Below are 22,904 nucleotides of genomic sequence, written 5' to 3' on the forward strand. Positions count from 1 at the left end.
TTGACGTGCTGTCAGTGGATTGAATCAAGGTATGTGAAGCGTCTGGGGTAAACCATGGAAAGCTGTGTGGGTATGTATATTTGCGTGTGTGGACGTATGTATATACATGTGTATGGGGGTGGGTTGGGCCATTTCTTTCGTCTGTTTCCTTGCGCTACCTCGCAAACGCGGGAGACAGCGGCAAAAAAAAAAAAAAAAAATTAATCAATAATAACTTAAAAGAATAAAAATTCAAAAATCTCAAACACCAGACAATGCACATTTCATATCGCACTTGTTTTTGGTAGTGTGGGGTACACTCACCTGTTTTGGTCTGTTCTCAAGCTACCATGCGGTCAGGTTGTATACAGAAAATTGTGACTTTACTTATGGAACAATTCTGCAATCCTTACAATTCAAAATGGCAACAAGAGAGGAGTTAACAGAAAGCATGTGAACTGTATATTGTATTAAAAAAATGGCCCATAATTCACATTCTTGACAAAATCAAGGGTTAACTGTACTTCAACTCAGATTTTCTATAAACTGTACAGGGATGTAAATATAACTCATAAAGATAAACATTACAAAATATCAACTGACTTACAGACCTTCCTGTCCCTATCAATGATGTCCATTATTTGTTCCTTAAGGTATTTTGAAAAAACATCCACAGTAGCATAGCATGCCTTCTTAATGGTGTTGATCTCAGACTCCTCCTTAGCAGACATCACAACTGCCATGTGTGAGCTCATGTCCAACTGCGAAGAGTAAAGCTTTAATTAACAATACAGGTGCTCCCCAACTGACGATGGGGTTATGTTCCGATAAACCCATCGTAAGTTGAAAATATCATAAGTCGAAAATTTATTTATTTATCTATTTTGCTTTGTCGCTGTCTCCCGCGTTAGCGAGGTAGCACAAGGAAACAGACGAAAGAATGGCCCAACCCACCCACATACACATGTATATACATACGCGTCCACATACGCAAATATACATACCTATACATCTCCATGTACACATATATATATACACACACAGACATATACATATATACACATGTACATAATTCATACTGTCTGCCTTTATTCATTCCCATCGCCACCCCACCACACATGGAATAACAACCCCCTCCCCCCTCATGTGTGCGAGGTAGCACTAGGAAAAGACAACAAAGGCCACATTCGTTCACACTCAGTCTCTAGCTGTCATGTAATAATGCACCAAAATCACAGCTCCCTTTCCACATCCAGGCCCCACAGAACTTTCCATGGTTTACCCCAGATGCTTCACATGCCCTGGTTCAATCCATTGACAGCACATTGACCCCGGTATACCACATCGTTCCAATTCACTCTTCTTTGCATGCCTTTCACCCTCAAAAATACATTCAATATATTTAATACTGTACATCTAACTACAAACATCATAGCTTAGCCTAGCCTACCTTAAACAATCTCAGAACAAATACATTGGCCTACTGGTGGACAAAATCATCAAACAAAAAGCCTATTTTATAACAGTGTTGAATACCTCAAGCAATTTATTGAATGCTGTACAGAAAACAAAATGGTTGTATGGGTACTCACCACTAATGTACACAGCTGAAAGCACACTGGGCCTGAAGAATGCTAGAAGCATATAACACTAAAAGTAATTGCTAGATAATAAGGATGCTACATCACCAAGGTCATTAATTTCTTTGTCTTTTGATGTGATTGAGAATAGCTGGTAGAAGGCATTGGGGCTTTGACGCTTGTTGATGGTTTAGTTTTCCTTCAGGAAGATATCAAGTGTTGACTGTACAAGTTGTTTCTTCTTTTCATTAGATATTTCTCCATAACAAGCAAGAGCATCCAGTCAGTTCCTGTGAATCTCTTATAAGCGACCTCCGCCTCTTCTAACATCCATACACCTCTGCTGATAGTAGCAAACAACTCCACCAGTTTCTTTGCTGTGAATTTTCTTGGTGCCTCAGGTATAACTTTTTCTTCCTCTGCCTCAACTTCTTTACCTCTTTCTTCCTCCAGTTCAATCAGCTCCTCACTGGAAAGCTCTTCAGCCTCAATCCCAACAAAATAATGAATATCCTCTTCTTCAATGTCCAATTCTAGCTGTTTCCCAAGCGTTAATATCTTGTTACTTAATTTTTCATCAACAACAGAATCTTTGTTGAAAGCTAGGAATGTTTTCACAAATGTCTTCAAAACTTTCTTCCAAATGCTGCTCATGCATTGCTGTGTGACTACTTCCCATGCTGCAGCAATATTCCACATAGCAGTCAGAATGTTAAAACCTTTCCAAACGTCTCGGAACATTCTGCCAGATTCAATCACTTCAACAGCCTGCGCAAATGTTTGCTGTAAATAGCACACTTTGAACACAGCTATTGCACTTTGATCCATAGGTCAAATGAGTATGATTGTGTTCGGTGGTATATGCACAGCCTTTACATCAGGATTTATATCACCAATATGCTGTAGATTCCCTAAAGCATTGTCTGAGATCAGAATAATGATGAATGGGAAGTTGCACTGCCTACAATATACTTTTGCCTGTGGAATAAAACAGTTCAAAAACCAGTCTTCAAACAATGCTAATGTCATCCAGGCTTTCTAGTTATGGCAATAATAAATGGGAAGTGTATGCTTGCTCACATTCTTGAATACTCTAGGGTTGTCAGAGTTGCAGATTAGGAAAGGTTCTAATATGAATCCTGCAACATTTCCACCCAAAAGCAGCATTATACAGTCTTTGAATGACTTGAATCCTAGCATTGTCTTGGACTCTTGAATGTATGTATGCTCTGGCATACACTTCCAGAACAAGCTCATTTCATTGACTTTAAATATTTGTTCTGGCAGATATTTTTCATCAACAATTATCCTAAGCAGCTTTTCCTTTAAAGTTTCAGCACCTTCAGTATCTGCACTGCTGCCTCACTGCTAATATTCACATTATCTAAATTAAGACGCCTTTCAAAGCTTTGAAACTACCCATGACTTGCTGTAAACATTTGCATACATGTAAGATCATCAGCACGTCACTTAAGCATACTAAAGAGTCCTTGCCTGAGCCTGGATTGTCAGTATGTTAAGCAGTATGTAGTTTTGTATCTGGTCTTCCATCCACATGACTAATTTTTCCATGTCGTCAATCACACCAGCTCTTTTCTTCATGCTGACAGTGAATTTAACCAATGCTGAATATTTAACTGCATCACTTCTTATCCTTTAAGATGGTTGAGATTGTTGACTGTGAAAGTCAAGTCCTAACTCATGTGCAAAGGCTATTACTGGCATGCCGCCTTCACGCAAGGTAATTATCTTCAATGAGTAATTGCCTTCCTCCTCTTCTCACCAGAAGCAGGAGACATAGATGGGCATTTTGCAAACATGAAGGGATGCAAAAACACAAAATAAAAAAAAAGCTGGCAACACAGTGCACTACAAAGTAACAGTTGTTTACAATTGTGATTGCATGGCTGAATGGAAGCTGGGGCTTGCTGCCATGGCGCAGCATCACATGAGAGTATTGTACCACACATTGCTTGCCCATGAAAAGATCAAAATTCAAAGTATGGTTTCCATTGAATGCATATCAATATCACACATTTATAGTCTAAAAATCCTAAGTCAAACCATCCTAAGTCAAGGAGCACCTATAAACAAATATTCCTCACTGATAACAAGTGCCTAGTAAAGGATGCCATGTTACTTTGTCAAACACTTTTGTGTACCATTTATCACAGATTATTCTCTGCAGTTTCTTCATACTTGTAGTTGAGTTGCATTTACTTTTTTCATACCTTTGCCATTTCCCAAGTTAGTATGGTAGCACCCGGAACAAAGAAGGAAACAGTTTCATTACCTTGTATTCATTCTCTAACAGGCATGCATAATGCACCAAAACCATATATTATGCACTAAAACCATATATCTTGAAGGGCCTTTCAATGGTTTCCTCCAACTGCTTCATATGCCCTGGTTCAGCCCTCACTAATTATCCCTTGTAAATGAATGTCTCACCTGTTCAAAATTTCCTTCCTTCACTGCCTTTCTCCATGCATCAATGAGCTCAGAAGAGAATTTATCCTTGCTATAAACACCAATCTTTGATCCACCCTTGCTGCCCTTGATAGCTCCAATCAGCTTGTTGATATTTGCCTTGTCTTTGTCATTCTGAGGAAAAGAGCAGCTACAAATACAAATCTTATAAGAATTTAGGTTTACAAACTAACAATTAAAATATAATGAAGTTTCATCTAAGATAATTCATTCTATACATCACAGTCCTTACAATATACGTAGATATTCTATCTCTGACAATACTAATCACATTAAATACTCAATGATCTAAGCCATAACTATCTACTGAAGTTTGTATGTCATCAAACTTTGTTTTGATATTCTTCAAGCTATTTCTCTTATCCCACATTACCCAAACTAAAAATAAAGGGTATTATTTCTACTTGAGATTACAAGGTTTATGAAAGGTAACTCATACAAGATGATATAAGCCTCCAACTACAAACTCAAGACCACTCAGCAAATGTTCTCCTCAACTTCAATCACAAACTATTTATCAATTTCTGTTGCAGCTTGGATCAAACACCAAATTATGCTGAGATTTCTAACACTTTCCCTTAATCCAAAAAATGGCCCATCCATTTCAAGTTTGAAGTTCATCAACAATAAATATGAGGTACCTTACCTTCCTGCTTTAACAACAATGATTTACCTTATCTCTGACTAGGAGTTTAACAGGTGGAACACTGCTGTTTTCATCTTTATTCTTTTCCAAACATTCCAGGATTTGAATCTGATACAAAAACAATATATTATGATTAATCAAAATCTTATCATAGCATGAGAAACATTGATAGTATATGGTAAACCTGCTGGTAAAGGGTACGTTACTTCCACAAAATAAATGACATGTCAAACACTACTTTTTGTTACACCAATAAAACAACCTATCCTGGTTCTAAATTCATTACATGCACAGCATCCTGGCTTGTCTGGAAAACCTTGAATAAGATTATCCAACTCATTTTCAGGTTTACAGGTCTTCCAATGATGGTCTTCCATATATCTTTATAAAGTGGTTTCAAAGTGACTTGGGTCTCTAACATTCATGGTATTAGTAGAATGCATATATGAAAAATCTTTTTAATATTATCATTATTATTATACTTTGTCGCTGTCTCCCACATTAGCGAGGTAGCGCAAGGAAACAGACGAAAGAATGGCCCAACCCACCCACATACACATGTATATACATACACGTCCACACACGCACATAAACATACCTATACATCTCAACATATACATATATATATACACACACAGACATATAAATATATACACATGTACATAATTCATACTGTCTGCCCTCATTCATTCCTGATGCCACCCCACCACACGTGAAATGACAACCCCCTTTCCCCACATGTGCGCGAGTTAGCGCTACGAAAAGACAACAAAGGCCACATGTTTGAGGACAATATGTGGTGTGAGGTGGTTTGATCGAGTAAGTAATTTAAGGGTAAGAGAGATGTGTGGAAATAAAAAGAGCATGGTTGAGAGAGCAGAAAAGGGTGTTTTGAAATGGTTTGGGCACATGGAGAGAATGAGTGAGGAAAGATTGACCAAGAGGATATATGTCGGAGGTGGAGGGAACGAGGAGAAGTGGGAGACCAAATTGGAGGTGGAAAGATGGAGTGAAAAAGATTTTGAGTGATGGGGGCCTGAACATGCAGGAGGGTGAAAGGAGGGCAAGGAATAGAGTGAATTGGATCGATGTGGTATACTGGGGTTGACGTGCTGTCAGTGGATTGAATCAGGGCATGTGAAGTGTCTGGGGTAAACCATGGAAAGTTGTGTGGGGCCTGGATGTGGAAAGGGAGCTGTGGTTTCGGGCATTATTGCATAACAGCTAGAGACTGAGTGTGAACGAATGGGGGTTTTGTTGTCTTTTCCTAGCGCAACCTCGCACACATGAGGGGGAAGGGGGATGGTATTCCATGTGTGGCGAGGTGGCGATGGGAATGAATAAAGGCAGACAGTGTGAATTGTGTGCATGGGTATATATGTATGTGTCTGTGTGTGTATATATATGTGTACATTGAGATGTATAGGTATGTATATTTGCGTGTGTGGACGCGTATGTATATATATGTGTATGGGGGTGGGTTGGGCCATTTCTTTCGTCTGTTTCCTTGCGCTACCTCGCAAACGCGGGAGACAGCGACAAAGCAAAATAATAATATATCTTTCTTTTCTTTCAAACTATTCGCCATTTCCCGCATTAGCGAGGTAGCGTTAAGAACAGAGGACTGGGCCTTGAGGGAATACCCTCACCTGGCCCAATTCTCTGTTCCTTCTTTTGGAAAAATTAAAAAAAAAAAAAAAACGAGAGGGGAGGATTTCCAGCCCCCCGCTCCCTCCCCTTTTCGTCGCCTTCTACGACACGCAGGGAATACGTGGGAAGTATTCTTTCTCCCCTATCCCCAGGGATATATATATATATATATATATATATATATATATATATATATATATATATATATATATATATATATATATATATATTTATCTATATTTATTTATTTTATTATACTTTGTCGCTGTCTCCCGCGTTTGCGAGGTAGCGCAAGGAAACAGACGAAAGAAATGGCCCAACCCCCCCCATACACATGTATATACATACGTCCACACACGCAAATATACATACCTACACAGCCTTCCACGGTTTACCCCAGACGCTTCACATGCCCTGCTTCAATCCACTGACAGCACGTCAACCCCCGTATACCACATCGCTCCAACTCACTCTATTCCTTGCCCTCCTTTCACCCTCCTGCATGTTCAGGCCCCGATCACACAAAATCTTTTTCACTCCATCTTTCCACCTCCAATTTGGTCTCCCTCTTCTCCTTGTTCCCTCCACCTCCGACACATATATCCTCTTGGTCAATCTTTCCTCACTCATCCTCTCCATGTGCCCAAACCACTTCAAAACACCCTCTTCTGCTCTCTCAACCACGCTCTTTTTATTTCCACACATCTCTCTTACCCTTACGTTACTCACTCGATCAAACCACCTCACACCACACATTGTCCTCAAACATCTCATTTCCAGCACATCCATCCTCCTGCACACAACTCTATCCATAGCCCACGCCTCACAACCATACAACATTGTTGGAACCACTATTCCTTCAAACATACCCATTTATGCTTTCCGAGATAATGTTCTCGACTTCCACACATTCTTCAAGGCCCCCAGGAATTTCGCCCCCTCCCCCACCCTATGATCCACTTCCGCTTCCATGGTTCCATCCGCTGCCAGATCCACTCCCAGATATCTAAAACACTTCACTTCCTCCAGTTTTTCTCCATTCAAACTCACCTCCCAATTGACTTGACCCTCAACCCTACTGTACCTAATAACATTGCTCTTATTCACATTTACTCTTAACTTTCTTCTTCCACACACTTTTCCAAACTCAGTCACCAGCTTCTGCAGTTTCTCACATGAATCAGCCACCAGCGCTGTATCATCAGTGAACAACAACTGACTCACTTCCCAAGCTCTCTCATCCCCAACAGACTTCATACTTGCCCCTCTTTCCAAAACTCTTGCATTTACCTCCCTAACAACCCCATCCATAAACAAATTAAACAATCATGGAGACATCACACACCCCTGCCGCAAACCTACATTCACTGAGAACCAATCACTTTCCTCTCTTCCTACACGTACACATGCCTTACATCCTCGATAAAAACTTTTCACTGCTTCTAACAACTTTCCTCCCACACCATATATTCTTAATACCTTCCACAGAGCATCTCTATCAACTCTATCATATGCCTTCTCCAGATCCATAAATGCTACATACAAATCCATTTGCTTTTCTAAGTATTTCTCACATACATTCTTCAAAGCAAACACCTGATCCACACATCCTCTACCACTTCTGAAACCACACTGCTCTTCCCCAATCTGATGCTCTGTACATGCCTTCACCCTCTCAATCAATACCCTCCCATATAATTTACCAGGAATACTCAACAAACTTATACCTCTGTAATTTGAGCACTCACTCTTATCCCCTTTGCCTTTGTACAATGGCACTATGCACGCATTCCGCCAATCCTCAGGCACCTCACCATGAGTCATACATACATTAAATAACCTTACCAACCAGTCAACAATACAGTCACCCCCTTTTTTAATAAATTCCACTGCAATACCATCCAAACCTGCTGCCTTGCCGGCTTTCATCTTCCACAAAGCTTTCACTACCTCTTCTCTGTTTACCAAATCATTTTCCCTAACCCTCTCACTTTGCACACCACCTCGACCAAAACACCCTATATCTGCCACTCTATCATCAAACACATTCAACAAACCTTCAAAATACTCACTCCATCTCCTTCTCACATCACCACTACTTGCTATCACCTCCCCACTTGCGCCCTTCACCGAAGTTCCCATTTGCTCCCTTGTCACGCACTTTATTTACCTCCTTCCAGAACATCTTTTTATTCTCCCTAAAATTTAATGATACTCTCCCACCCCAACTCTCATTTGCCCTTTTTTTCACCTCTTGCACCTTTCTCTTGACCTCCTGTCTCTTTCTTTTATACATCTCCCACTCAATTGCATTTCTTCCCTGCAAAAATCGTCCAAATGCCTATATACATATATATATATATATATATATATATATATATATATATATATATATATATATATATTTATGGATGGGGTTGTTAGGGTGGTAAATGCAAGAGTTTTGGAAAGAGGGGCAAGTATGAAGTCTGTTGGGGATGAGAGAGCTTGGGAAGTGAGTCAGTTGTTGTTCGCTGATGATACAGCGCTGGTGGCTGATTCATGTGAGAAACTGCAGAAGCTGGTGACTGAGTTTGGTAAAGTGTGTGGAAGAAGAAAGTTAAGAGTAAATGTGAATAAGAGCAAGGTTATTAGGTACAGTAGGGTTGAGGGTCAAGTCAATTGGGAGGTGAGTTTGAATGGAGAAAAACTGGAGGAAGTGAAGTGTTTTAGATATCTGGGAGTGGATCTGGCAGCGGATGGAACCATGGAAGCGGAAGTGGATCATAGGGTGGGGGAGGGGGCGGGAGACAGCGACAAAGTATAATAATAATAATAAAATATATATTTTTTTTTTTGTCACTGTCTCCCGCGTTTGCGAGGTAGCGCAAGGAAACAGACGAAAGAAATGGCCCAACCCACCCCCATACACATGTATATACATACGTCCACACACGCAAATATACATACCTACACAGCTTTCCATGGTTTACCCCAGACGCTTCACATGCCCCGATTCAATCCACTGACAGCACGTCAACCCCGGTATACCACATCGCTCCAATTCACTCTATTCCTTGCCCTCCTTTCACCCTCCTGCATGTTCAGGCCCCGATCACACAAAATCTTCACTCCATCTTTCCACCTCCAATTTGGTCTCCCTCTTCTCCTCGTTCCCTCCACCTCTGACACATATATCCTCTTGGTCAATCTCTCCTCACTCATTCTCTCCATGTGCCCAAACCACTTCAAAACACCCTCTTCTGCTCTCTCAACCACGCTCTTTTTATTTCCACACATCTCTCTTACCCTTACGTTACTCACTCGATCAAACCACCTCACACCACACATTGTCCTCAAACATCTCATTTCCAGCACATCCATCCTCCTGCGCACAACTCTATCCATAGCCCACGCCTCGCAACCATACAACATTGATGGAACCACTATTCCTTCAAACATACCCATTTTTGCTTTCCGAGATAATGTTCTCGACTTCCACACATTCTTCAAGGCCCCCAGAATTTTCGCCCCCTACCCCACCCTATGATCCACTTACGCTTCCATGGTTCCATCCGCTGCCAGATCCACTCCCAGATATCTAAAACACTTCACTTCCTCCAGTTTTTCTCCATTCAAACTCACCTCCGAATTGACTTGACTTTCAACCCTACTGTGCCTAATAACCTTGCTCTTATTCACATTTACTCTTAACTTTCTTCTTTCACACACTTTACCAAACTCAGTCACCAGCTTCTGCAGTTTCTCACATGAATCAGCCACCAGCGCCGTATCATCAGCGAACAACAACTGACTCACTTCCCAAGCTCTCTCATCCCAACAGACTTCATACTTGCCCCTCTTTCCAAAACTCTTGCATTTACCTCCCTAACAACCCCATCCATAAATATATATATATATATATATATATATATATATATATATATATATATATATATATATATATATATATATATACATATATATATATATATATATATATATATATATATATATATATATATATATATATATATACATATACATATATATATATATATATATATATATATATATATATATATTCCCTGGGGATAGGGGAGAAAGAATACTTCCCACGTATTCCCTGCGTGTCGTAGAAGGCGACTAAAAGGGAAGGGAGCGGGGGGCTGGAAATCCTCCCCTCTCTCTTTTTTTTTTTTTAATTTTCCAAAAGAAGGAACAGAGAAGAGGGCCAGGTGAGGATATTCCCTCAAAGGCCCAGTCCTCTGTTCTTAACGCTACCTCGCTATCGCGGGAAATGGCGAATAGTATGAAAAACAAATATATATATATATATATATATATATATATATATATATTTATGTCTGCCTTTATACATTCCCATCGCCACCTCGCCACACATGGAATACCTTCCCCCTCCCCCCTCATGTGTGCGAGGTATCACTAGGAAAAGACAACAAAGGCCCCATTCGTTCACACTCCGTCTCTAGCTGTCATGCAATAATGCCTGAAACCACAGCTCCCTTTCCACATCCAGGCCCCACACAACTTTCCATGATTTACCCCAGACGCTTCACATGCCCTGATTCAATCCACTGACAGCACGTCAACCCCGATATACCACATCGATCCAATTCACTCTATTCCTTGCCCTCCTTTCACCCTCCTGCATGTTCAAGCCCCGATCACACAAAATCTTTTTCACTCCATCTTTCCATCTCCAATTTGGTCTCCCACTTCTCCTCGTTCCCTCCACCTCCGACACATATATCCTCTTGGTCAATCTTTCCTCACTCATTCTCTCCATGTGCCCAAACCATTTCAAAACAACCTCTTCTGCTCTCTCAACCACGCTCTTTTTATTTCCACACATCTCTCTTACCCTTACGTTACTCACTCGATCAAACCACCTCACACCACACATTGTCCTCAAACATCTCATTTCCAGCACATCCACCCTCCTGCGCACAACTCTATCCATAGCCCACGCCTCGCAACCATACAACATTGTTGGAACCACTATTCCTTCAAACATACCCATTTTTGCTTTCCGAGATAATGTTCTCGACTTCCACACATTCTTCAAGGCTCCCATATATATATATATATTTCTTTCTTTTCTTTCAACCTATTCGCCATTTCCCGTGTTAGCGAGGTAGCGTTAAGAACAAAGGACTGAGCCTTTGAGGGAATATCCTCACCTGGCCCCCTTCTCTGTTCGTTCTTTTGGAAAATTAGAAAAAAAAAAAGAGAGGGGAGGATTTCCAACCCCCCGCTCCCTCCCCTTTTAGTCGCCTTCTACAACACGCAGGGAATACGTGGTAAGTATTCTTTCTCCCCTATCCCCAGGGACAATATATATATTTATATATATATATATATATATATATATATATATATATATATATATATATTTTTTTTTTATACTTTGTCGCTGTCTCCCGCGTTTGCGAGGTAGCGCAAGGAAACAGACGAAAGAAATGGCCCAACCCACCCCCATACACATGTATATACATACGTCCACACACGCAAATATACATACCTACACAGCTTTCCATGGTTTACCCCAGACGCTTCACATGCCTTGATTCAATCCACTGACAGCACGTCAACCCCGGTATACCACATCACTCCAATTCACTCTATTCCTTGCCCTCCTTTCACCCTCCTGCATGTTCAGGCCCCGATCACTCAAAATCTTTTTCACTCCATCTTTCCACCTCCAATTTGGTCTCCCTCTTCTCCTCGTTCCCTCCACCTCCGACACATATATCCTCTTGGTCAATCTTTCCTCACTCATTCTCTCCATGTGCCCAAACCACTTCAAAACACCCTCTTCTGCTCTCTCAACCACGCTCTTTTTATTTCCACACATCTCTCTTACCCTTACGTTACTCACTCGATCAAACCACCTCACACCACACATTGTCCTCAAACATCTCATTTCCAGCACATCCATCCTCCTGCGCACAACTCTATCCATAGCCCACGCCTCGCAACCATACAACATTGTTGGAACCACTATTCCTTCAAACATACCCATTTTTGCTTTCCGAGATAATGTATATATATATATTTCTTTTTTTTTGCTTTGTCGTTCTCCCACGTTTGTGAGGTAGCGCAAGGAAACAGACGAAAGAAATGGCCCAACCCACCCCCATACACATGTATATACATACGTCCACACACGCAAATATACATACCTACACAGCTTTCCATGGTTTACCCCGCGAAAATCCTGGGAGCCTTGAAGAACGTGTGGAAGTCGAGAACATTATCTCGGAAAGCAAAAATGGGTATGTTTGAAGGAATAGTGGTTCCAACAATGTTGTATGGTTGCGAGGCGTGGGCTATGGATAGAGTTGTGCACAGGAGGATGGATGTGCTGGAAATGAGATGTTTGAGGACAATGTGTGGTGTGAGGTGGTTTGATCGAGTAAGTAACGTAAGGGTAAGAGAGATGTGTGGAAATAAAAAGAGCATGGTTGAGAGAGCAGAAGAGGGTGTTTTGAAATGGTTTGGGCACATGGAGAGAATGAGTGAGGAGAGATTGACCAAGAGGATATATGTGTCAGAGGTGGAGGGAACGAGGAGAAGTGGGAGACCAAATTGGAGGTGGAAAGATGGAGTGAAAAAGATTTTGTGTGATCAGGGCCTGAACATGCAGGAGGGTGAAAGGAGGGCAAGGAATAGAGTGTATGTATATTTGCGTGTGCGGACGTATGTATATACATGTGTATGGGGGTGGGTTGGGCCATTTCTTTCGTCTGTTTCCTTGCGCTACCTCGCAAACGCGGGAGACAGCGACAAAGCAAAAAAAATATATATATATATATATATATATATATATATACAAATGCCCACACACACACTTATAATATATAAATATACGTATCAATATATACATACACATACACAAACATATACATATAGACAAATGCACATATCCATACTTGCTTGCCTTTATCCATTCCTGGCCCTACCCCGCGCCACAGGACACAGCATCGCTACCCACTACTTCAGTAAGGTGGCACCAGGAAAACAGACAACAAAGGCCACATTCATTCATACTCAGTCTCTAGCTGTCATGTGTAATGCACATCCAGGCCCCACAGACCTTAAGGAGATGGCGCAAGTATTTTGAAGGTTTGTTGAATGTGTTTGATGATAAGAGTGGTAGATGTAAGGTGTTTTGGTCAGGGTGGTGTGTGAAGTGAGAGGGTCAGAGAGAAAGGCTTGGTTAGGAAATAAGAGGTAGTGAAAGCTTTGCAGAAGATGAAATCCAGCAAGATGGGGGGTTTGGATGGTAATGCAGTAAAATTTATTGAAAAAGGGGGTGACTGTATTGTTGATTGGTTGGTAAGGATATTCAATGTATGTATGGATCATAGTGAAGTGCTTGAGGATTGGCAGAATGCATGAATAGTCCCACTATACAAAGGCAAAGGGGATAAAGGTAAGTGTTCAAACTACAGAGGCATAAGTTTCTTGAGTATTCCTGGGAAATTATATGGGAGGGAATTGATTGAGAGGGTGAAGGCTTGTACAGAGCATCAGACTGGGGAAGAGCAGTGTGGTATTAGAAGTGGTAGGGGATGTGTGGATCAGATGTTTGCTTTAAAGAATGTGCGAGAGAAATACTTAGAAAATTAGATAGATTTCTACATAGCATTTATGGATCTGGAGAAGGCATATGATAGAGTTGATAGAGATGCTTTATGGAAGGTCTTAAGAGGGAGGTGAGCTGCTGGAAACAGTGAAAAGTTTTTATTAAGAACGTAAGGCATGGGTACAAGTAGGAAGAGAGGAGAGTGGCTGGTTTCCAATCAAGGTCGGTCTGCTGCAGGGGTGTGTGGTTTAACCATGGTTGTCTAATTTGCTTATGGACGAGGTGGTTAGGGAGGTAAATGCAAGTTTTGAAGAGAGGGGCAAGTATGCAGTCTGCTGTGAATGAGAGGGCCTGGGAAGTGAGTCAGATGTTGTTCGCTGATGATACAGCTCTAGTGGCTGATTCATGTGGGAAACTGCAGAGGTTGGTGACAGTTTGGAAAAGTGTGTGAAAGGAGAAAGTTGAGAGTAAATGTGAACGAAATCAAGGTTATTAGGTTCAGAAGGGTTGAGGGGCAAGTTAATTGGGATGCAAGTTTGAATGGAGAAAAAATGGAGGAAGTGAAGTGTTTTAGATAACTGGCAGTGGACTTAGCAGCAGATGAAACCATGGAAGAGGAAGAGAGTCAAGGGGTGGGAGAGGGTGCAAAGGTTTGGGGAGCAATGAAGAATGTGGAGAGAACATTATCTCGGAGAGCAAAAATGAGTATGTTTGAAGGAATAGTAGTTCCAACAATGTTATATGGTTGTGAGGCATGTACATGGGAGGGTGGATGTGTTGGAAATGAAATATTTAAGGACAATAAGTGGTGTGAGGTGGCTTGATAGAGTAAGTAATGTAAGGGTAAGAGAGATGTGAGGAAATAAAAAAGAGTATGGTTGAGAGGGCAGAGGAGGGTGTGTTGAAATGGTTTGGTCACATGGAGAAAATGAGTGAGGAAAGATTGACAAAGAGGATATGTGTCAGAAGTGGAGGGAACAAGGAAAAGTGAGAGACCAAACTAGAGGAGGAAAAAGATTTTGAGCAATCAGGGCCTGAACATACAGGAGGGTGAGAGGCATGCAAGGAATAGAGTGAATTGGAACAATGTGGTATACCGGGGATGACATGCTGTCAATAGACTGAACCAGGGCATGTGAAGCATCTGGGGTAAACCATGGAAAGGTCTGTGGGAACTGGATGTGGATAGGGGCTGTGGTTTCAGTGCATTACATATGACAGCTACACTTAGTGTGAACAAATGTGGCCTTTTTTGTCTGTTTTCCTGGTGCTACCTCGCTGCAGCAGGGGATAGCACTGCTGTTTTCCAGTGGGGCAGGGTAGCGACAGAAATGGATGAAGGCAAGGAAGTATGAATATGTACATGTGTATATGTTGATTATCCCTGGGGATAGAGGATTAAGAATACTTCCCACGTATTCCCTGCGTGTCGTAGAAGGCGACTAAAAGGGGAGGGAGCGGGGGGCTGGAAATCCTCCCCTCTCGTTTTTTTTTTTTTTTAATTTTCCAAAAGAAGGAACAGAGGGGGCCAGGTGAGGGTATTCCAAAAAAGGCCCAGTCCTCTGTTCTTAACGCTACCTCGCTAACGCGGGAAATGGCGAAGTTTAAAAGAAAAAAAAGAAAAAAAGTATATGTTGATATGTACATGTATGTGTATGTGCATATGTGGGTGTTTATGTATATAACATGTCCATATAAGTGGATAGGCCACTCTTCATCTGTTTCCTGGCGCTACCTTGCTGACGCAGGAAACAGTGATTATGTATAATAAATGAATATATAGCTAGGGTATGCAATAATTGGCAAACTGCTGCATTACTTGATTACTGTGTGGCTGCGGCAACTCAAGGTTAAACTGTTCTGATAACTGTTTCTTTCACTACAGCAATAAGCTTTAGAATTCTCTACCCTCTCGTGTTTTTCCTAACCTCTCCATCTCAATTAAGGCCAAGTTCTGATGACTTTTGTTTATGACCAGAGCCTTTAAAGAAAATACTGTAAAAGATGCCTCAACCTAAATGTAAACTTGAATCCAAAGCCCATTCACAGAATGCTCGTGTTCATATTTCCATGCAATCTAAGGATTACATGAGCCCTCACATCAACAATGGTGGGAGATATTAATCTCTAACAGCATAGTACCTAGTTTGCAAGTAAATTCTGATATGAACATAGTACATCTTTTAAGGGATCTTACCTTTTTCTTGCTGGCCAAAAAATATACAGCCTTTTCACAACAAACCATGATAGTGTCCGTGAGCTCATAGCCAAACAACCAGGTTTGAGTGGCTGTAGACTTGGAATAAATAACTTCTTGATCAGCTCCAACAACTGAAACAAGGGCATCAGCCTTGCCTAAACCATCCTCCTTATTACTTTCTGCCTTCTGTGAAAGATATAAAATAAGAATTATCTACACTATACAGAACATAGTCAGAAATTATATAATGGCTAAAGATCTTCATTCAAGTTGGTCTTATTACAAGGTTAAAAGTCCTCACTTGGACCAGGAATCAAATGAAATGCACATGAAAAAACAATCCAAAAGATAAACTGGTGGGCAAAAACTTCTGGAAAAGTTTTTTTACTTCTGTTAATATCTGACATCATCATAAGTGTATAGTCTAAAGATTATACATCATCCTTTGTAGCACCCCATACAAAACATCCCTTTCTACAGAAGTGCCTGTGCTCTAGAATCAATTTCTTTTTTCATACATATTCACCATTTCCCAATCTAGGAAGGTAGTGTCAAGAACAGAGGACTGTGCCATGAAGGGAAAATCCTCACTTGACCCACTTCTGTCCTTCGTTTGGAAAAGTAAAACAGGAAGGCATGATTTCTAGCCCCCTGCTTCCATCCCTTTTAGTCACTTTCTACAACACACTGAGAATACATGGAAAGTATTCTTTCTCCCTTATCTCCAGGGATAGGGTTGAAAACGTATCTACAGTACATTCTTTCATACTATTCGCCATTTCCCGCATCAGCGAGGTAGCGTTAAGAACAGTGGACTGGGCCTTTGAGGGAATATCTTCACTTGGCCCCCTTCTCTATTCCTTCTTTTGGGGAAAAAAAAAAAAATGAAAATGGTTGTGCTCTACTTAAAAAAATTGGACAGGAAATAAGACCATAAAGAAGAGATAAATGAATAAAAGCTGCAAAAAAGTATCTTTAGGAAACAAAAATAGAATCTAACAAGCATCACATAAGGAAAGAAAAAAAAAGTCAAAACCTGGGATTCAGAAAAACAGAGTTAAGAGAGATGAAAAAGGTCTAAAAATCTACCAGAAACTGTAGGTACAAATAAATATTTGAAAATAGGCCATCATTATTAATTTTGAATATATGTAGAACGTTCTATCCCTAAGAAGGGTGACTGTTTTGACCCATCTATCATTTGTTCCTTTGACATCTGCCATTTACAAAGTATTTAAACCTCTCAACTCCCACATCCTCATACATCTTGAATCTCAGTCTACTCTTTGATCAACAGTATGGCTTCTGTATGGTGAGATCCACTGGCAATACTCTTTTCTATCTTACTAATGTCTAGTCATCATCCCTGAAAGATTTTGGGGAATACTATGTGGGTGTGATATCGGAGTCTCATCTCTTAAGCTTCCCTTCCTTATATCTAGTTTCTAATCTCACCAATCAATGTTCTTGGTTGCTGATGAATCAGCCTCTCCCACTTTTTCCATCATCAGAGGTGTCACTCAAGCTTCTGTCCTGTCTCCCACACTTCCTCCACATCCTTCAATTCTACTCCATCTTCTCTTACTCCATCTACATCTCATTTCACACAACTTCCTCAATAAACTCAGACTTCGACAGAATATCTCCAAGGGGCAGATGAAATCTGGCTAAGCTTAATGCCTCCAAGACCCATTTTCTACTTGTCTCTATCAGAAATTCCTCACAACCTTCCTCTCTCCTCTGAGTTTCATAAATCTGCCTCTTGACTCAATGAACATACTTTGGTAGTGCCATAATATCCACTCTACCTGGGAAACCCCACATAGCAGATTTAGCAGTCTACCTCTAAGGAACTGGGAGTTCTATCTAGATGTCAAAATTAATTTTCTTCTGAACAATTCTTCTGTTTATAAAAAGAGTGGTGTTTTGAAATGGTTTGGTCACAAGGAGAGAATGAGTGAGGAAAGATTGACAAAGAGGATATATGTGTCAGAGGTGTAGGGAACGAGAGGTGGGAGACCAAATTGGAGGTGGAAAGATGGAGTGAAAAAGGTTTTGAGCGATCAGGGCCTAAACATGCAACAGGGTGAGAGGCGTGCAAGGAATAGAGTGAATTGGAACGATGTGATATACCAGGGTCGACGTGCTGTCAATGGATTGAACCAGGGCATGTGAAGCATCTGGGGTAAACCATGGAAAGTTTTGTGGGGCTTGGATGTGGAAAGGGAGCTGTGGTTTCTGTGCATTATACATGACACATAGAGACTGAGTGTAAACGAATGTGGCCTTTGTTGTCTTTTTCTAGCGCTACTTCGAACACATGCGGGGTGAGGGGTTGTCATTTCATGTGTGGCGGGGTGCCGATGGGAATGAATAAAGGCAGTAAGTATGAAATATGTACATGTGTATATATGTCTGCGTATGTATATATATGTATACATTGAAATGTATAGGTATGTATATGTGCATGTGTGGACGTGTATGTATATACATGTGTGTGTGGGTGGGTTGGGCCATTCTTTCATCTGTTTCCTTACACTACCACGCTAACACGGGAGACAGTGACAAAGTATGATAAAATATAATAATATGATGAAAAGAACTGATCCGTCCTTGTGTAGAGTAATGCTTTCACATGTGAAATGTTTCTACTCTGCATCCTTATTAGACAGAAATGAGTCGAAAGCAGTCCAACTTATAAACTCCCAGGCTAACCTAAAAACTTGACCCATTTGCCCTAAACAGAAATGTTGATTCACTTTCCCTTTTCTATTGGTATTGCTTTGCTTTTTGCTCCCATGAGCTGGCTGCTTGTATGCCCTCACCAACTGTTTGACCACACAAGCTACTGCATCACATGATTACCAAGTAGCTGTTGGCATCTCAAGGGTGGGTTGTTTTGATAACTGTTTCTTTCCCTACACCTAGAAGCTTTGGAACTCTCTACCCCCTCATTTTTTTCCAAATACCTATGACCTGGCACATCTAAAAGACAAGTTTTTTACTTTCTCCAAAATTCATAAATACTACCCCTTTCTTTTTCCCATTCATTAACCTCTCAATGTTTCAGTTAAAACCTGTCCTTGACTTGGACTTCTGTCCATGACTGGAGCCTCCGATGAAAAAAAAATAGATAACAGAAATAAATTCTTTAGTGGGGATAAAAGTTGATATATGTGGAACAAAGTGGATGATTAACAGTATTTATTATATGGAGTTCACAATATCCCGCGAAAAAAAGGAAATTACAACCATATACAGAAGAAAAAATGTAATCACATAACTCTTGCTTAGAGATAAAAACTTAGGATCTGCAGAAGAACGTATTTATCAATTTTGGAAAATCTGAACAAGATGGCAGGGAGAAAGATGATATAAACACAAAACAACTATACCAATTAGACAAAAGAGTAAATTTGACACATCATCAGGAAAAAAGAGGTGCTGTTGCAAAGAGAAGACCTACGAGTGTGAGAACATTAAAAAAGTGACCATCCTCCATGTAACTGTCAAAAGACAATCACCTGGCACTTGTTTGGATGCCATAGAGCTTTATTCAGTCTGGAAATTATATACAAACCAAATGAAGCTAATACGAGAAAACTTCCCTAAAGGGTCTAACAATGCTTAATTTATCAATTCATTCCACCGAATACTGCCATACATCATGCGTGAATCTGAATGAATCTACTTTGCAAATATATTGGGTGAGGTCAAATGTCTATCTTAATCATGGGAACAAATTAATCCTTAAGAAACCTGTCCTACACATAGTCACATTCCTACCTCTACAGACATCTGAACTCTGTTCAACATCTAGACCAAACTATCCAAGGTGCTGTTAAGTGGAGTACAAGTGCTGATGATGAAATTTCAACAATAATTGAACACCATATAAGTACAATCAAACTAAGCAAATTATATCTTTTATTTTAAACTCAACAGTATCTTAAATTACTTAGATTATCTAACCCCACATTTTCCTTATCCGACAACCCTATCACCATGTCAATTTGAAAAGACTTGTTTAAAGCATAAAAGGAAAATTCCCCACTTCGGGGTAACAATAATTCCAAAACAGTGGAACACTTCAGAATCCAAGAAAAATGAGTCCACCAATTGAAAATATACCCATACAATGATCTTGTCAGCTGAAAGTGTCAAATCCACTGACAACATTTCCGCCTCTATCATTACATCAATTATTTTTGGGGGGTTACTGAAACATCTGTATATGTATCTATTCTCAGCACATTGATCAGAGTTTCTTATCTCTTCCACTACTGCAAACAGCCACGCTTGGACTAAATGTTGCTGTTTAAATTCCTATGTGCTCCTTGAAAAAATGAACACTGTAGTCTCATACAACACATTTACCTGTTTTCAACGAGAAATACAGTAACGATGAAGAACTAAACGGATAAATTACCCAGTCGTACTTGGCACTCGAGGGGATGGTAAGGATAATAATTCTATAACCAAGCATCTTAAGAAATATATTAACTCGGGTATAAAAATTAATTTCAATCAACAATTAATTTTGATTTTGTCAGCAACGCTAAAACCCTATACGTTAAAACCCCAATAATTTCCAAGAAAATTGCCCTTGTGATCAGCAAAACTATCAATCTCGCACCTTAAAAACCACCATAAATAAGAATTATTCAAATGATAAATCCATAAAGGCCAAATTTCTTTGTCACTAGATATCCTCATTATCACCATTATCATCACTACTCTCACCTTCCAAGTTGAATAAACCTTGTTCATGCGGCGGAAGAAGGCTTCCTTATCTATATTAATGGACATTGCGCCTAAGATGATGTCCCGGTGTATTCTGCCTACAGAATTATGACAACAAACACCGGGAAATGGCGCGAGAAAAACCACCACCACAATGTTGCCGCCGCCAACTGACGCCCGACCTGCGCAACACAAAATCCTGCTTTTTTATTTGTTGTTGTTGGTCTCGAGCTTGAGGGATATTAGTTGTAAAACAGAGAGAGTATTCAGCACCTCCTAACAAAATTTAAAGTACTTTAGCTTATCTCGCAATCTGTAGTCTATGCTTGGTAAATCTACATAAATTCGGAAGAAATTTCCGGCTTGATAATTCTGCTATGTTATACTGAAATTAATGTGTGAAACAAAGTCTGCAAGCAAACATAGAAATAACACATCACTGTGATTTACCTTTTCGTTCAAATGCACAACTTGATAACTAATAGGGTGTTTACCTTTTAAGTGATCAGTAGTATATGTTCATCCCTATGACTTTTACGTTTGTGACCTTTTCTGATGAATGTCTGCATCAAAAATATGAAGTGTTCCTTGGTCTGAATGCATTGAATCTGCAAGGCATGCTCTTGATTATTTTACTTCCACTTTGATAAGCAACTTAAGAATTTCATGTATTCTATTTCATTACTCTAAAGTATGAAGATTTTACAACGGTGAATTGACAGCATATCTTTCGAGAAGTAAGACAGAGAAGTATCCCAGAAACCGCGCAAGAGAACAAAACTACCACTACTGGTAACTAAAGGGAAGATGATACTGCTTATGTTGAAGACAGGAGGTGAAGTCCCTGGATGTTGGTGCATAAAGATGAGGTGATGCAGGGTTCCATGTGGATGCTGCACGAGGGAAGGGTGATGCAAATTTCCTGTCGTGTTCCTGCACGAAAGGAAAGTGGGGCAGAGGTCACGTAAGGCGACTGCATGAGGGAATGAGGGAAAAGTCCTGTAAACGTCCCGTGATGCTGCTGCATAGAGAGATGATGCGGGGTCCTTTATTGCTGCTGCACGAGTAATATGTGATACAGGTGTCCTGTGGTGCTGCTGCACGAGTAATATGTGATACAGGTGTCCTGTGGTGCTGCTGCACGAGGAAGTCATGCAGGGGTCCTTTGGTGCTGCTGCAAGAGGGGGAGGTGATACAGGGGTCCTCTGGTGCTGCTGCACGAAAGAGAAGTCATGCAAAAGTTCTTTGGTGCTGTTGCATGAGGATGAAGTGATGGAGGGGTCCTGTGGTGCTGCTGCACGAAAGGGGTCATGCAGGGATCTTTTGGTGCTGTTGCACGTGGGTGAAGTGATGGAGGGGTCCTGTGGTGCTGTTGCACGAGGTTAAAGTGATGGAGAGGTTCTGTGGTGCTGCTGCACAAGAGAGAGGTGATGCAGGGGTCATGTGGTGTTGCTGCACGAGATGATGCAGGTGTCCTATGGTGCTGCTGCATGAGGGTTAAGTGATGCAGGGGTCCTGTGGTGCTGCTGCATGAGGAGAGATGATGCGGAATCTTGTGGTGCTGTTGTAGGAAGGAGTACATGGAAAGGATGGGTAGCAGATGACCTGATGGGTGACGAGGTTGTCTACTGCAAGAAAGTAACAGTATCCCAAGTTTTTTTTATTTGTGTACATACACAGAAATATGATAGTAAGCCAGAAGACTCCCCACACACCATTACTTTCGGCACATCGGTCGAGCGTAGCGTAACAGTTAAAGAGGTGCAGTATGGAGAATACATACTAACATGAAAATGACATATCAAAATGTGAATGGAAGATATATCTGGTTCTGATTTAGAAAATCAAATATTAGAAGAATTCAGCCAAGCCCAGCAAATAAATCAAGGAAAAGATGTAAGGCCTCTCTAAAAGGATGAATGAAATAGACAATATAGGAGAGGAAAATCGGTACCATGGAAAATGATTATGGTCATAACGTAGGTGGCGCATTGAGTGGCGAGGAGCCCCAGGCCCTTATCGAAG

General features: G+C 40.7%; 1 protein-coding gene across 1 annotated transcript in view; it reads right to left on the reverse strand.

Moving 5' to 3' along the window:
- The window catches only part of LOC139763924 (FACT complex subunit spt16-like), a 172,593-nt gene extending 151,522 nt beyond the window's left edge, over positions 1-21,071 (reverse strand). Inside the window, exons 1-5 of the mRNA XM_071690373.1 lie at positions 20,880-21,071; positions 16,134-16,322; positions 4,723-4,803; positions 4,011-4,163; positions 591-740 (exon numbers count right to left, since the gene is read on the reverse strand). Of these exons, the coding sequence (XP_071546474.1) occupies positions 591-740; positions 4,011-4,163; positions 4,723-4,803; positions 16,134-16,322; positions 20,880-20,945 (639 nt within the window). The 5' untranslated portion in view covers positions 20,946-21,071. The remainder of the gene's footprint in view (positions 1-590; positions 741-4,010; positions 4,164-4,722; positions 4,804-16,133; positions 16,323-20,879) is intronic.
- Positions 21,072-22,904: the final 1,833 nt, after the last annotated feature.

This window comes from Panulirus ornatus, chromosome 48 (assembly GCF_036320965.1).
Source record: "Panulirus ornatus isolate Po-2019 chromosome 48, ASM3632096v1, whole genome shotgun sequence".
Taxonomy (NCBI): Eukaryota; Metazoa; Arthropoda; class Malacostraca; order Decapoda; family Palinuridae; genus Panulirus; species Panulirus ornatus.